The sequence below is a fragment of the Elaeis guineensis genome, chromosome 1 (assembly GCF_000442705.2).
Source record: "Elaeis guineensis isolate ETL-2024a chromosome 1, EG11, whole genome shotgun sequence".
NCBI lineage: Eukaryota > Viridiplantae > Streptophyta > Magnoliopsida > Arecales > Arecaceae > Elaeis > Elaeis guineensis.
Window position 1 is genome coordinate 151,066,291 of NC_025993.2, and position 16,151 is coordinate 151,082,441.

Consider the following 16,151-nt stretch of genomic DNA (forward strand, 5'->3'; position numbering starts at 1 on the left):
TGAATTATTTTAATTATGAGATATGAAAAATAACTCATATTAGTGCTGAGAAATACTATGAATTGCAATATCTTCTAGATGAACAAATTGATATATCCTTTATGTTTGCTATGTTGAGGAGTAGAGAAATAAGAAATCAAAGAAGGAGGCTAAAGAAGTAAAATATGGTATCAAAAAGGGGGAGTAAAGAAAATATATCCTTTTTATCATCTTTCTTTTCTTTTCTCTATCTTTAAAATCCCTTAAGATCTTAATTGATGCTATCAAAAAGGGGAAGTAAAGAAAATTTGTCTTTTCAAGATCTCTTAAAAGGAGTAGAGAATCTTAATTGATACTGTCAAAAAAGAAGAGTAGAGAATCAAAATCGAATTTGAGCAATAAGCAATAAAGAAATGAGCAATAAGCAATAAAAAAATTAGTAATAAGCAAAATTGTTAAGCAAATGTGTCAAAGAACCAAAATCGTCAACTCCTATTTTATCTAATTTTCAAAGCAAATGAACTTATAAGCAAATTTTAAATTGATCTTCAAACTGCTTATGATGCATTTCATTCAAATACTTGACTATGATGTTGAAGTGATGCATCTTCATAAATTTGAAATTCATGTTCAATGCTTTATATATGCTTTTGCTCAAGTATTTTGTCATCATCAAAAAGGGGGAGATTATTTCTCTTTGAATTGATTTTGATGATTACAAAGCATTTGAGGGGGTTACTAATGATTTTGACTTGAAAAAAGATTTATTGTATTTCAGGAGCAAAATCGTAATTTTATCAAGTTCTGATTCGAAAGCCTCAAGAGCAAGAACACAAGATTTGTAATCTATTGGAGGTAATTTTAATATTTTTGAATATGTATTTTGAAAGAAAATCATGTTTATATATTTGAGTCGACCCCATGAGTCGACTTATGGCAAAAGGGGCTGAACAGCACGCTGAATTCTTTGGCTGGCACACTCTGTGAGTCGACCCCTGAGCATAAGTCGACCCTATGAGTCGACCTCCGCTGCTGTGTAGGCCAAAATTACAAAACAGTCATTTTCTGTTCTGTGCCACAGAAGTCGACCCCATGAGTCGACTCATGAGCATGAATCGACCCTATGAGTCGACCCCTGTGACGAAAAAATTCCGCAACGGCTAGTTTTCAGCTCGTTTTGGCTGTATTTAATACCCATTTAATATGCTCTAACGGCTCTATTTCAGCCCAGATTACTCTCCACCATCATTTGAAGTTATAAAAGGCACTTAAAGGAGGGAATCAATAAGGTTTTTGAAAAGGTTCTTCAAGCATTCATTTTCAACCCCAAGCAAGAGCCCTCTTGAAGTTAAAGAAGCTTTTATTTCAAGTTCACCAACCCCTCAAGAGCTCATTCAAGTCTTCAACCATCTTGAGAGAAATCAGAAAAACTTGCTTCTCTTTGTGTAAAGTATATTTAAAGTTTTATTCGCTCATTAAAGGAGCTACATCTGTATTTTCATGTGATTAACTGTTATACTCTATTTTTGAGTTGAATTTTTGTTTTGGAAGGGTTCCAAAACGTAGAAAGGTTGATTCGAACCTTGAATCGGATTGTATTGGGTTGGTTTGTATCCGAGAAACAAGTGTTCTAGCTTGGAATAGCTAGAGTCAGAGATTCTGACGTTATATTCGGGTTGAATACGGTTTAGTGGATTTGAATTTCCAAGTAGGAGTTTGGAGAGTGGACGTAGGTGCAAGATTGGCACCGAACCACTATAAACCTTTTTGTTTGTGTTGTGCTTACTTGCTCTCCTTTTAAATTTTCTTATCTTCTTGCATTCTTGCATCCAACTTCTACACCTTGCATAAATTTTACTCTCCATATTTATCCTGCTCATTGTTAAATAATCCTCATAGTTGTAAATTAATTTTTAAATTAAAAAAAAAATCTAATTCACCCCTCCCTCCTCTTGGGTTGCATAGCTGGGCAACATCTTCACAGTAGGAGTTCTTAGTAGATATCTGTCAAACCCAGGGTTCTAATATTGGATTGCTGCAAAGAGAGTGATGAGATACTTATGGAAAACTAAGGACTACATGCTTACGTATAAAAGATTTGATAACCTAAATTTGGTGGGCTATTCAAATTCAGATCTTGCTGAATGCCTTGATGATTTTAAATCTTCACGATATATTTTTATGTTAGCTGGAGATGCTGTATCCTGGAGTGTTAAACATACCTTGACTACTTCTTTCACTATGCAAGCTAAATTTATTACCTGCTAGGGGACTGCTACTTATGCTATTTGGCTGAGAAATCTTATTTCAGTGCTTCAGATTATTCATTCTACCACCAGACCATTGACAATCTATTGTGATAATAAAGCTGCTATGTTCTTTACAATGAATAATAAATCTTCCAGCGAATTTAAATATTTGGAGCTGAAGTACTTGACAATAAGAGACTTTGTGAAGAAAAAGAATATAACTATTGAGCACATAGATACAAAATCCATGTTAGCTGATCCTCTAAACATTTTGAGGCCCATATGCTTTTTCTTTTTATAGGATTCCCATTAGCCCACTCCAAAGCTACTTTAGACATTTATAAATACAGGCCTAACCCAACTTATAATTTTACTAATTGTATTAATCTAACATATAAATCCTATAAAATTTTCAGTCCAATCATCTAAATAGACCCTCGACAAAAATATTGATCCATGCTGACATATATTCCACCTGACTCGCATCCAACCTGATATGGCCCGACTTGATTCCCACCTCTAGCACCTCTCACATGTGCATAAACAACCTCCTGAGATGATCGAATCTCCATGACAACTTGGTGATGCATAACAATCAAATAGATACTAGGGTAAAGCAACTCATGCGATGTGGTCGAGGCACAAAACTGAGTTGACTATTACATATAATGGGATGCAGAGATGACTGTTATCATCCGGTACTAACCCGAAAAATTGGTCAGGAGTGCTCTAGCAAAGACTTGGTACTTTCTGCTTATAAAAGCTGTGAAGTATGAGACTTTTTTGGGCTAGGAAAACAGATTGGATGCACTTTCTCGGCTGTAGTCTCTCGTATTTACACCCGCTGCATCTCTGTCAATTGAGCGCAGGAGCTCAGACAAGAACATGGTAGTCCAAACCACGTCTGTGCTCGCATAGGTGGATTTATTTGCCCACCAATCAGCCTCAGATAAATTAAAAATCTATTTTTTTCAAAAATATTTGGTTGGAAAGAATAAGAGTCTGAAATCGAAATCGAAATAAATGACTTCCATTCTAACCATTTAGGTGGAAGGAGTCTCATTCTGATTCCGATTTCAAAGTGGAATGAAAATGACTCAATTTATATAGAACTCAATCTCTACTCTTTTTTATGGATTCAAATTTCTATTCCAATTTCGATTCCGATCACCCACCAAACGCTTCAGAGGATTTGGCTATTTCAATTTTGATTTCAAGCCATTTCGATTTCGATTTCCATTCTGATTTCGATTACGAACCAAACATCCCCTTGCTTCAGTAAGCATATAAAAAAAATCATCCAATATATGAAAATTCTCACAGGAGAAGATAATGAATTTGTTAATTTAGTCTGATTTGTGTATTAAGCTATAGGAGGCATTTGATTGGAAAGAATGAGGATCTGAAATTGAAATTGAAATGAGTAACTTCCATTCCAACTGTTTGGTTGAGAGAAGTTCCATTCTGATTTCGATTCTAGGATGGAATAGAAATGACTCAATTTATATAGAACTCAATCTCTACTCTCCTCTATAGATTCAAATTTTCATTTCAATTTCGATTCCGTTTCTGATTCCGATCACGAACCAAATGCTTTAAAAGATTTGACCATTCCGATTCCAAGCCATTTCGATTCTCATTCTCATTCCGATTTCGATTACAAATCAAATACCCCCATAATATTAACCGACAAACTAAACTACTCCTAGGGACAGTTTGTCCATACTCCCTGACCATTAATTTCATTCAATGGTCCAAGAAATAGAATGTTGAGTCAGATGTGTGATGAAACTAGGGAGAATGAGTGGTGACTGAATACATTAGAGAAGCTATAGGAGTTGCATCTATTTGATGACAAAGGATGGAGAATTAGTTAAGATGGTATGGGCATACAGAATTAAAATTTAAGCATGATTACCAGATGCCTTCATATTATTTTTCTATTCTACTTAGCACAATTATAAAAAAAAACTGGATAACCCACTGAACAAAATAAAATAAAGACATGTCTTAACTAATAACTTTAAAATTTGAACAGACCGATTCTGCTAGGATCATGCCATATTCCGAAAAAACATTAGCCCATTATTTGGTCCTTGGTTTTGTCAAAGCCACAAAGGGAGGATTTATGGGCTTTCTTTTACTTTTGCTTGACAAACCTAAGTAAGAATCCACTGCACTTTTCTGTCCTTTTTGTATGGGCTGTTACAATGTTTATCAGCTTTCTTTCTCTCTCCTAAGTGTCTAATGATAACGAAAGGGTGATTCTCAACTGACTCTCAATTTCTGTGTAAAACCTAACCATCTAACGAACTGAGATCTGCTCATTCCGAGGTGCTTGACTCCATCGACGATATGGACGGTGCTCTTTCTACTCTGTTACACAGCTTGATGTACAGTTCCCTTTGATCTTTCTGGCATTTTTGAGACTTCATTCACTTGTTGGCAAGACAACAACAAGATGTAATGTGATTAGTGAGTGCCAGCACAAGAATTCCTATCAATATAGAATTGTAGAGAACCAGACAATGAAGGATTATTACTTGGAAATCTATATTGATAAAAAACTGTTAAATCTGTTGTGTGTGAGAAATTTACCTGGACAACAAGGACCAACCTCTATAGCAATGATAACTGGTGCATGGACACTTTTTGATCAAATGGCTTTGTGATGGAATTCCTTGACATACTAGAGGATTCACTCCTGTAAATGCAAAGATCATGTTACAAATCAAGAAGCAAAAAATGTGACAAGATGCAAAAAGCTAGTGCAATAACAACTAATACAAAAATGATACAAAAGATGACTGTTAACGTACAGCTAGCTGAGCTAAAGTAATTCCAAACCTGCATAAATTCATGAAAAAAAAAATCATAAAGTGGAAGTTTTCCTAATATCACAGTTAGCCCACTAACATCTATTCATTTAACAGGTATCACATATAAAATTACTAAGGCATCTATGTAACATAATTGGGGAAAAAAAATCATATTGTTAAGTCTCCTGATGTTCAGCGCAAGCTAAACTATCCCAACAATGGCAAGGTTTGACACAATATCTTTTGTCTCCTGGGTTGCACATGAATATGGGTGAAGGAAGGAACAAGAGACAATTGAAGAACAATTAAATTTCTCTTTTTCATAGTTCAAAGTGATATAGGGATTGGAAACGCTCTCAAAGAAAAGTCTGACAAATCACTCTTAAGTCAGGCAATATCTAGAGAAAAAGTTTCACGAAAAACCAAATTAATGGAAACAATAAAAGATGAGAAGAGCAACAAGGAGGAGATATCTTTAGAATAAAACACAGAAAGCATTATCATCTTAAAATCTACCAATGGCAAAAGCCTGTCAACTTGTTGACTGTATCAAGGTTGTGCCATTTTGAAGCCTTTATTTTACAGGTTGCTCACAGAATATGCATTCACCTTCTGTTAGAGACTCCCAGGAGTGCTAAAACTGCAAACAAAGGTTGAGTTCGATGCAAGAAAAAGGAAAGTAATAAATCAGAATGAAGAAGGGGAAAAAAGACAACCATACATACCCAAAGACTAGGCAAAAAGTTTCCGTTCTTGGACTAGAAAGGAGTCTAGTTCCTTTACCACCTGAATTTGCTCTGGAGAAAGTGAAAAGCGCGAATGTGGCATAAATAGATACTCTCCTTGTATGTTTATAGTGTTGAAGAAGCTATCCAATTTTAAAGGCTTACATAGATGAACATTGCCTTTATTCATTGATCAGAATCGACCTATGTTCACATACTTACCTTTCACCATAAGGCAGCATAAAATGTCACAGTGACTAACTTCAGCACTACTGTCTTAACAAGCATCACTTAATGTTCCACTTAGCTGCCATTCCAATTACTCCTCTAATGATTATCCTGATTGCCAGTGAAGTACTTTACAACACTCACGCATTATATTCAACAAAGCATCATGTGAAAGAAAGGATGTAATCATAATGTAAAAAAGCACAACCAGCACAACCCATGACCTTGTTTCCAATTGCATTTTGTTTATTGATGTTACAAGATCAGTGTGTGAGTTACACAAAACCCAAAAGAATAGCTAATCATTTGGAACCTATGCAGCTGATTTTTACTTCAAAAAGTTGGTAATTTACCCGAGCCACAGACTTCTTAGAGTAATAACAAAAACCTCTCCGATCACTCACCTGAGAACACGTTGATGTTACAGCAGAATTCAGCTGCCACCAATCTAATTATCATACAATAGGCCTTTTGTAGTTTCTCGAAGATATGCATCCATATCATATCCAGCAAGATGCATTCTCCATGCGAGCACTTGTGCTGCCTCCCTTTTGTTATGCATGCAAAGTTTCTTAATTAAACGATTGCCCACAGGTCGCATAAAAAGGAAACCTTTTCTCAACGCATAAAGCATAACATCCAATGCAGCAGCTAGCTTCCCTTTACGGCACAGGCAATTTATGAGAAGTACACAACTGGGTGGAGTGGCATCAATGTCGAACTCTATGAGGATGTTAAATATCTTAAGAGCATCATCAACTTTTCCCACCTGGCAAAACCCAATGAGCCAGATGGTGTATGGGAATGAATTAACAGATCCATGCTTCTGATCCATCTCAAATAATCCTCTAACTGCTTCTTCCAGGTAACCTTGCTCAAAATGTTTGCGCACCACTGCAATGGTCTTGGCTTCCTCAGGAATCCGGTGCTTTTGTGAGAGGTGGTTCAGCCATAGGCTCACTGCTTGTGAGGTTCTCTTCTTCCTGCACAATGTTCTCATAAGAGTACTGTAAATTGATGAGCTAGGGGTGCATCCGCTCCGCAACATATGTTGGAAAACCATTGAGGCATCCTCTTCTCTATGGACCTTTACGAGCCCATCAATAAGTGTCCCATATGTGACTGCATCAGGGGAGAGCCCCTTGAAATAAATCTCTTTAAAGAGCTTCAGTGCCCCGTCAGTGTTGCCCACCTTACACAAGCCATTGATCAGTATGTTATATGTAATGACATCAGGTACAACTCCACTGTCAATGATGTCTCGGAGAAGCTTATACGCTTTAAGTACAAGCCCAGACTGGCACAACTCTTCCACCAATCTATGAAGACTGTTACTATCGCGAACCTGATGGGCACCTTGCGAGAGTCTAAGGAACAGAGAAGGATTCCTTCCCATTTCCATCTTATAGAAAAGAATGTGAGCTTCTTCCAGCCTCCCAGCCTTGCAAAGCCCGTTGATGAGAGCATTTAACGTCATAACAGTTGGTACACACCCAAGCTTCCCCATCTCATCAAAGATTTGCTGTGCCTCATGAACAAGCCCTTCCTTGCATAATCCACAGATCATGATAGTGTAGGTGGCAGAGTCAGGAAAGCGGTCATGCTGTGAAATCTCCAACCTCAGAGAACGAGCTCTGTCCAAAAGGCCAGCATCACAAAGACCCTTGATCAGAGTGTTATAACAGTAGGTGTCGGGAACTAAACCTCTTTCGGTCATCTGAGTCAAGAAAGAGAAAGCGTCTTCAATCCTACCAGCTTCCACATAACCCTTAATCAATATAGTGTACAGGATACAATCCGGAACAACATTATTTTCCAACATTTCCTGGTAATACAGGCATGCCTCTTTAAATCTCCCAGCCCTGAACAACCCGTCAATCAAGCAGCTATAACCACCCAATCCAAGAACGAATCCATCCTCCCTGAATGATTTCAAATGCTCGAAAGCTCCGTCAATTCTCCCCAACTTGCAAAATCCACTCAACAATGCATTGTAGGTAACCGAGTCCGGCTTGTAGTTCTTCTGTTTCATGGAATCCAATAGCCTGCTCGCATCATTTAACCTATCGGCCTTGCAAAGCGACGAGAGGAACACCGTGTAGATCATGGTATTCGGTGAGATACCTCTCTGGAGCATTTCGTCGAACAACGCCAAGGCGTCCTGGGTCTTCCCCGCTTTGCACAGCCCGTCCATCAAGATATTATAGGTCGATCGATTCGAGCGGCAATCTGACTTCAGCATCTGATTATAGACCGCCATGGCGAGCAAGATGACATCTTTATCGACGAAAATCTGGAGAACGGTGTTGTACGTGAAGGTATTGGGCCGGCAATTGAACTCCACCATCCGGCCGAAGGACTCCACGGCCTTCTCGGCCATGCTGGAGGCCGAATAGGCCGAGATGAGCACCGTGAATGCCGCGGGCGGGATGAGCTCGCCACAGTCCCTTATCTCCACGAGGGACTGCCAGGCCGACTCGAACCCCTCCTCGCCATCCCGGAGCAGGGAGATCATCCGGTTGTGGCCGACCCAGCTGCGGAGGTGGCGGCGCCTCGAGGCCCAGACGAAGAAGCGGAAGGCGGAGCGAACGGCAGGGGTCTCGTCGAGGACGGCGGCGACGACGTGGGATGTGAGGAGGGGGGCGATGCACTCGAGGGGGGGCTCGATGGTGGGGACGGTGTGGAGGATGGCGTGGACCTGCTCGGAGAGGGAGAGCTCGTGGGAGAGGGAGGGAATGGTGGAGAGGAGACGAGCCTCCGATCTCCGGAGAAGAGATGGGGCTTTGGCTGCTCTTGCCCATCTCATACGGTCATGGAAAGAGAGAAAAGTGGAATTCGAAAAGCAAGAGGAGGCCGGGAGAAGAGGAGGAGAGAGATATGAGGAATAGCGGGCGTTTGGACTTTGGAAACAATAATAGCGGCGGGAGAGAATTCCTACCGCATCTAATGGCTTCACCTCTTCGGTGCTCCTCGCACGGTCTCCGCCGCCCTTCTCCAGCGGCGGCTACGGAAAACTTTTCAAGTGCAAAGCCTCACTTCTATTGGACCGGGACGTAGTTCGACCTAGTTCTACAGCTTAGCTCAATCCAACAGAAAATGGATTTTCTAGTGCTGGGTTTTGGACCGCTCTGCGTTCAGGTGGCCGGTTTTTGGGGCTTCCAAAATTTCTCGCTTAATTAGAGTTTTCAGTGGACCTGAAGTAGGTTTGCATGTATCTTCGTGTTTGCTCACAATATCCAAATATAGAATGACAAGAGAAAAAGAATTATATAATTATGTTATTAATAAAATTAATAAAAAATTGTGCTAGGGAAAAAGAGCAAGAAAAAACTATATCATGGAGTAACTGCCTCCTATAGTATGTCCCAGTTGTAAGTTCAACAATGTAGTCGGAGGCAGGTTCCGAGGGCTGACTGGATGGTCATCGAAGAAGATTCTACCACAATGATGAGCTGGATGCAGAGTCGGGGTGGTGGAGCGGCTCAACACCGTCTCATCCATGACGTTTGGAGACTTCCAGGAGGGTGCAACACTATTGACACCAGATATATTTACTAGGATGCAAACAGCACTGTCAATTGGACAGCTAGTTATATTACCTCGCACTTGGGAGGGAGTCTATGGACTGTTACTTTTGTTTTGCCTACGTCATTTTGGGACGTTCTTTTTTCTAACCTTTTAGGTCGTCTGGTATTGTATGGGTCTTCCAACTTGTCAAAATAAAAAAGAATATTGCTTGAGAACCTCAATGCATGTTAAGCCCAAATTTGCCAAGTTACTAGCTACAAAATTAGCTTCTCTTAATGCATGTATCATTCTATAACTATCAATTAGTCTCATATGTTGTCTTTAATCTTCAATCGCTGCACCATATGAGTGAACATCTACATGAGGACCGTCCAAACAATCTTCAACAACACGAGAGTCGGTTTCTATCATGACTCGCTGATGGCCCTTAAAAATAGCCAAATTTAGCCTTCCATGAGTATCCACATTTTGATAGCGTTTAATGATCTAAATGAGATTATCACGATGATTTAAGATCATCGGTGATCCGAATCTTGTAGTGATTTGATCATCAATGATCTAAGATCACGACGTTTGTTAGGCCATGATTTAGTAATTAAAGATCGTTGAGTATTCACGAGTAACCTGTTTGGTATTTTATAAAAATCCAAGATCACTGATTATATAATACCAAAATTATCTATTGTTAGGATTTGACGCCTCGAGATTCAGCCCATATTGAGCCCACAGCGAGGTTCGCGGCGAAAAATGGAATCCAACGAGACCAAGATCACCTGAAACGGAGCTCGGATGGAGGAGATACGAGCTTCTGAAGTCGGTACGAGATTCGAGGTGGCAGAGGACACCGGCGACCGGCGGCGGGCGGCAGCTGCGCGGCCGCAGGCGGCCACGCGGGCGGGCGGCCCAGTCGGGCGTGCGGCCCAGGAGGGCGCGCGGCCCAGGCTCGCGCACAGGCGCCGCCCAGGCCCGCGCGCACGGCCGGCCCAGGCGGCCTGCTGGCCCCTTTGCCCCGATCCACCGTGGACTGGGCGGTCCACGGCTGGGCCTGTGGACCGCGTGGGTATTTCTCACGCATTTCTCGCAGTCCACGACACTATTCTGTGGACCGGAGCGCGATCGGAGGGCCCAGGTGGCTCCCGATCTTGATCCGACTGTCTGGAACGTGATTTGGGTTGATTAAGGAGTCCTAATCATGATCTAAGTGGTGATTAAGGTCTATAAAAAGTCCTGTGATGAACAGAGAGGTAGTGGTTGGTTTTCTTGTGCCGTACGAACTCGAGAAGAGAGAGAGAGGCGAGAGCGCTGAGAGAGGAGCAGGAGGCTCCTGGACAGCGGTCGCCAGGCACTTCAGGGGTTCAGGGGGTCTTCCAAGAGAGAGAGAGCTTTTGTGAGGGGAACTTCAGGTGAGAGAGAATTGGGTGTACAAGGGTTGAGGGTGAGGTCTCCTCTTGTAAAAATTTTTTTTTCATAGTGAAGTTTGCATGCCCCGTGGAGGTGACCCCTTTTGTGGCTGATCCACGTATTTTGATTGTTTTTCTTTTGTTTTGTTTCTTCTTTCTTCCTGCTGCATCGCGTGGTACTGAAAAGATCTTGAGAGGTGGTGTCCTGGCCAGACATCCATCCAACAAGTGGTATCAGAGCAAGGCGGTTCAAGGACGCAGATTGCAGCGGTGGTGAGCAAGACTGAAGATGGAGAAGACAGGAACAATCAAGATGGAGATCAACAAGTTTGATAGTAAGAGCAATTTCTCCTTGTGGCAGGCAAGGGTGAAGGACGTGCTCATCCAACAGGGGTTGATCGATGCTCTCTTGTGCGATGAGAAGCCGACCACCATAGAGGTGCGGGATTGAAAACGGCTACAGATGCAGGCGGTGAGTACCATCCGCATGTACCTGGCGGATGAGGTGGTGATCCATGTGCTGAGCGAGACTTCCCCGACGGTGCTGTGGTCGAAGCTCGTGGAGTTGTACATGGCGAAGTCTCTCACCAATACTCTTTTCCTCTGGAGGCAGTTTTACCAACTACGGATGACTGAGGGATAGAGCGTGTAGGAGCATCTCAGACACTTTCAGAAGATCCTCACCGACCTTCTCAGCGTTGGCGAGAATGTTGAGGAGAAGACCAGGACGCTGGTTTTGCTGGCGTCGCTTCCCTCTTCGTACGAGTCCTTGGTGATTGCTCTTCTAGTGGGGAAGAGCACCATCAAGATGGATGAGGTCACCGCAGCGATACTCCAGAACGAGGTTCTCAGGAGGAAGAACCCAGCTTCGAGCTCAGGTGGCGGTAGCTCAGCTTTGGTGGCTTCTGAAGGAGCAGGAGGCGGTAGACGGAGCAACAGGAGATCGCAACGAGGGTGGTTCAAGTCCAGGAGGGATTTGAGCAAAAACAAGTGTTACCGGTGTGAGGAGTTAGGGCATCTAGCCAGAGATTGCCTCAACTTAAAAATCGGACGGTGGCTGCTATAGCGACGGCCGGCAGCGATTCAGATGAAGATGTCTTGGAGATATCTGATGAGGTATCTACTTCTTCCCAGCAGTGGATATTAGATTCTGCATGCCCCTATCATGTATGTTGCAGAGAGGAGCAGCTTGACTCCCTGGAGAACAGTGAGGGCACTGTATATCTGCCAGATGGATCGAGCTGTGCGATCAGAGGCATTGGGACGGTCAGCTGGAGGACACATAACGGTACAGTGAGGAGATTGGGGGAGATCCGATACATACCCGATTTCAGCGGAATCTTATCTTACTTAGCAGACTGGATTCGAGAGGCTACAGGATGGTAGCTGGTGGGGGAATCCTGAGGGTGCTACGCGATAATAGGATTATGCTGGAGGAGAAGAAGGGGAGCAGAGGACATTATTACTTGGTGGGGAGCCCAGTGCGAGGTGGAGCTTCGAGAGTCAGGTGGGGCCCAGAGCGAGGTGGAGCTCCAGGAGGTGGATCGGGCACGAGACAGAAGACTCGGGAGGAGAGAGGCGACGTCGCAGGGTGAGATTCCTATTGCCGTAGGATGATGCCCCGAGTAGGTCTCAGGTCAGGAGGAGCACAGCATACGACGGAGATAGGATCGAGCAGCCTGGCTCGACTCCCATGTTTGCCCATCCATGATCAGCAGGCAATTATCCCAGGGCATGGGGGCGAGGAGATCCAAAAGCTCTCAGAGTTTGGAGGAGGCCGAATATCGAGTCAAGATGGAGATTGTTAGGATTTGACGCCTCAAGATTCAGCCCACATTGAGTCCACAGCGAGGTTTGCGGCGAAAAATGGAGTCCAACGAGACCAAGATCACCTGAAATGGAGCTCGGATGGAGGAGATACGAGCTTTTGAAGTCTGCACGAGATTCGAGGTGGCGGAGGACCACCGGCGACCGACGGCGGGTGGCAGCGGCGCGCGGGACGTGCGACCCAGGCCCGTGCGGGTTGCGCGACCCATGCGGGTGGACGGCTCAACCGGGTGCGCGGCCCAGGCGCGCGCTGGCGCGGCTCAGGCCTGCGCGCGCGGCCGGCCCAGGCCCAGGCGGCCTGCTGGCCCCTTTGCCCCGGTCCACCGTGGACCGAGCGGTCCACCGTGGACCGAGCGGTCCACCGTGGACCGAGCGGTCCACCGTGGACCGAGCGGTCCACGGCTGGGCCTACCGCATGGGCATTTCCCACTCATTTCTCACGGTCCACGGCACTATTCCGTGGATCGGAGCGCGATCAGAGGGCCCAGGTGCCTCCCGATCTTGATCCGACAGTCTGGGACGTGATTTGGGTTGATTAAGGAGTCCTAATCATGATCTAAGTGGTGATTAAGGTCTATAAAAAGCCTGTGACGAACAGAGAGGTAGTGGTTGGTTTTCTCGCACCGTACGAACCCGAGAAGAGAGAAAGAGGCGAGAGCGCTGAGAGAGAAAGAGCAGGAGGCTCCTAGACAGCGGTCGCCAGGCACTTCAGGGGTTCAGGGGGTCTTCTAAGGGAGGGAGAGCTTTTGTGAGGGGAACTTCAGGTGAGAGAGAATTGGGTGTACAAGGGTTGAGGATGAGGTCTCCTCTTGTAAATTTTTTTTTTCATAGTGAAGTTTGCATGCCCCGTGGAGGCGAGCCCTTTTGTGGCTGATCCACGTATTTTAATTGTTTTTCTTTTCTTTTATTTTTTCTTTCTTCCTGCTGCATCGCGTGGTACTTAAAAGATCTTGGGAAGTGGTGTCCTGGCCAGACATCCACCCAACATCTATAATATATTCCATAAAAATATATTTATTAATCATATATAATATATTATAAATAAAATATTAATATATTTATTAATATCTTAATAATTAATATATTCTATAAAAAGATATTTATTAATCTGATAAATTATTAATCCTATAAAAATATACTAATTGTTATTATAGAATTAGTATTTTTATTTAAATTTATAATATATTATTTATTAATATGAATATTTATTTTGATTAGAACAATAAGATGAATCGAAATAAAATATTAAATATTTTGTTATATAAATATAAAGTATAATAAGATATTTTTACTCTAATTTAAAATTATCGTTGAATTATAATATGATAATAATATAATTAATAATATATTATCATGTAATGTATATCATAAATATAATATATAATGTAACATAATATTATATATACGATATTGATATAATATTTAATGATATATTGATAGACCAATTTTTTATTAGACTGATGGATATTTTTGTTCTTATATTTCAGTCCAAGATCACTGCCTAGGGGTGATTTTGAATTTTCGACCTCAACAATGGATATTCCATCATTGGTTTGGGAGATGATTTGAAGAATGGGAGTGATTTGAAATCACTATCATATAAGATTATCATGGTGCAACCAAATATCGTGATCTTATCATCTCCATTCATATCATCCTTGATTTAAGATGGATCACCCCATACCAAATATCCCTTTCATAACTAAAATCAAGCACCCATCATCTATCGGCCATCATCACCCTGAAAACAACCACCAGCATGGTAAATTCCAGATTTCCTTTACTATAAATGTCGGTATTAAATTTTAACCACACAGTTAGTGACCACGTTACCCACCGATGGCTGGTATAGCTATGGAAAAGCAGCATCCAGATCTTTTCTATATTTGGATATTTTCTTGATTATTTTTAGAGGGCATTTGGTCTAATGTGATTATTTCAAAATCAAGGATGATATAGATGGACATGATAAGATTATCCTCTTTAGTTACCAGATTATTCTACATAGTACTGACTGCTTCTCAAATTACTGCCAATTTAATGATGGGATATCCATTCTTGAGGTCGAAAATTCAAGATAATCCTATGACGGTAATCTAAACTAAAATTTGAGGACAAAAGTAACTGTCGATATAACAAAAAAAATTAATATATCAAGATACCATTAGTATATTATATTCATATTATATTATATTGATATTATATATATTACATATTATAATATATTATTAATCATATTATTGTCATATTATTATTCAACGATAGTTTTAAATTATAGTAAAAATATAAAATACTTATGGAACTAATAAATGTATAGAACTAATAAATAGATTTTTATGGAATATACTAGTAATTAATATAATAATAGATATATTATTTTTTATTATAATATATTTTATATGATTAATAAATATATTGTCAACCACTTCAATGTTTTTGCACATCAAAGAGCTACTAGAAATTTCTACCAAAAAAAAAAAAAGAGCTGCTAGAAATGTCATGAACCAGTTAGCATGACTAGGTGATTTTGGTTTTTGAAGTAGATTTAATTTCAACCAATCAGTAAGTGGTAACGTGAAGAAAACATCATATTCTGCTATAGGGAAGGAGTAGCACCATATCACAGACGATTTTGAGCTGTCTTTAGTGTTGCGAAGAATAGATTCAGGATTACGAGTAACATCTTGAACACGCAGGGCTATCTGCTAAATTTCTCTTGAACCGCAACTCGGTTGTGTAGCCTATCATGGCAACACCTCCACTTAAAGTTCGTTTCTGAAAACAAGTTGCTTGGCTCTTCTTCTAAGAAAAAAAATTCTCAGCAATTTTGTGATGAAATCGAGTAAAAGGTCACTCAATCTAGAGCTTAAATAGCCAAAGTGCTGTGCTGGTTTAGCTAAACTTAGATTAGCGTATTTCAAGCCAAGTCTCAGATGGCCTGCTCTGGACTAGGGCTATTGTATGCTGTATTGCTAACTAGTCCAATCCAACCAGGTCTGAGTCTCAAAAAAGCAACAAATTAGACACTCCAACAAGCTCTGCTTGTCTTTACCAAAAAGAAAAAAAACAACGACTGACTAAAACACGACAATTTTATAAAAATGATTCCATGTAAACAATATTATTAAATTTGTGCCAGAAGACTTCAAGTGTTTCTCTCTAGCTGGACCTGCTTTAAGTTGGTTGGGTACGCCAGACTTGTTGGATCATCGTTGACTTGCTTGGGTGTCATTTCCATCCTATACTCAAAAATTTCTATGATAAATGAAAATACCATCAAGTTGTTTTCAAGCATATTGTATGTTCCTCTTTGCTTTCTTATAATGTGAAATTCAAATGATCCCGAAAGTTTTCTTTTATACATCTTTCAGTTCTTAAAAACCTTATGTTTCAGAC

The 16,151-nt window shown here is 41.3% G+C and overlaps 1 protein-coding gene across 1 annotated transcript; it reads right to left on the reverse strand.

Moving 5' to 3' along the window:
- Positions 1-6,169: 6,169 nt before the first annotated feature.
- On the reverse strand, positions 6,170-9,220 carry LOC140851734 (pentatricopeptide repeat-containing protein At1g79540-like). Its single transcript, XM_073243828.1, has one exon. It carries the CDS (start codon positions 8,804-8,806, stop codon positions 6,449-6,451), a length of 2,358 nt encoding a protein of 785 aa, XP_073099929.1. The 5' UTR covers positions 8,807-9,220; the 3' UTR covers positions 6,170-6,448.
- Positions 9,221-16,151: the final 6,931 nt, after the last annotated feature.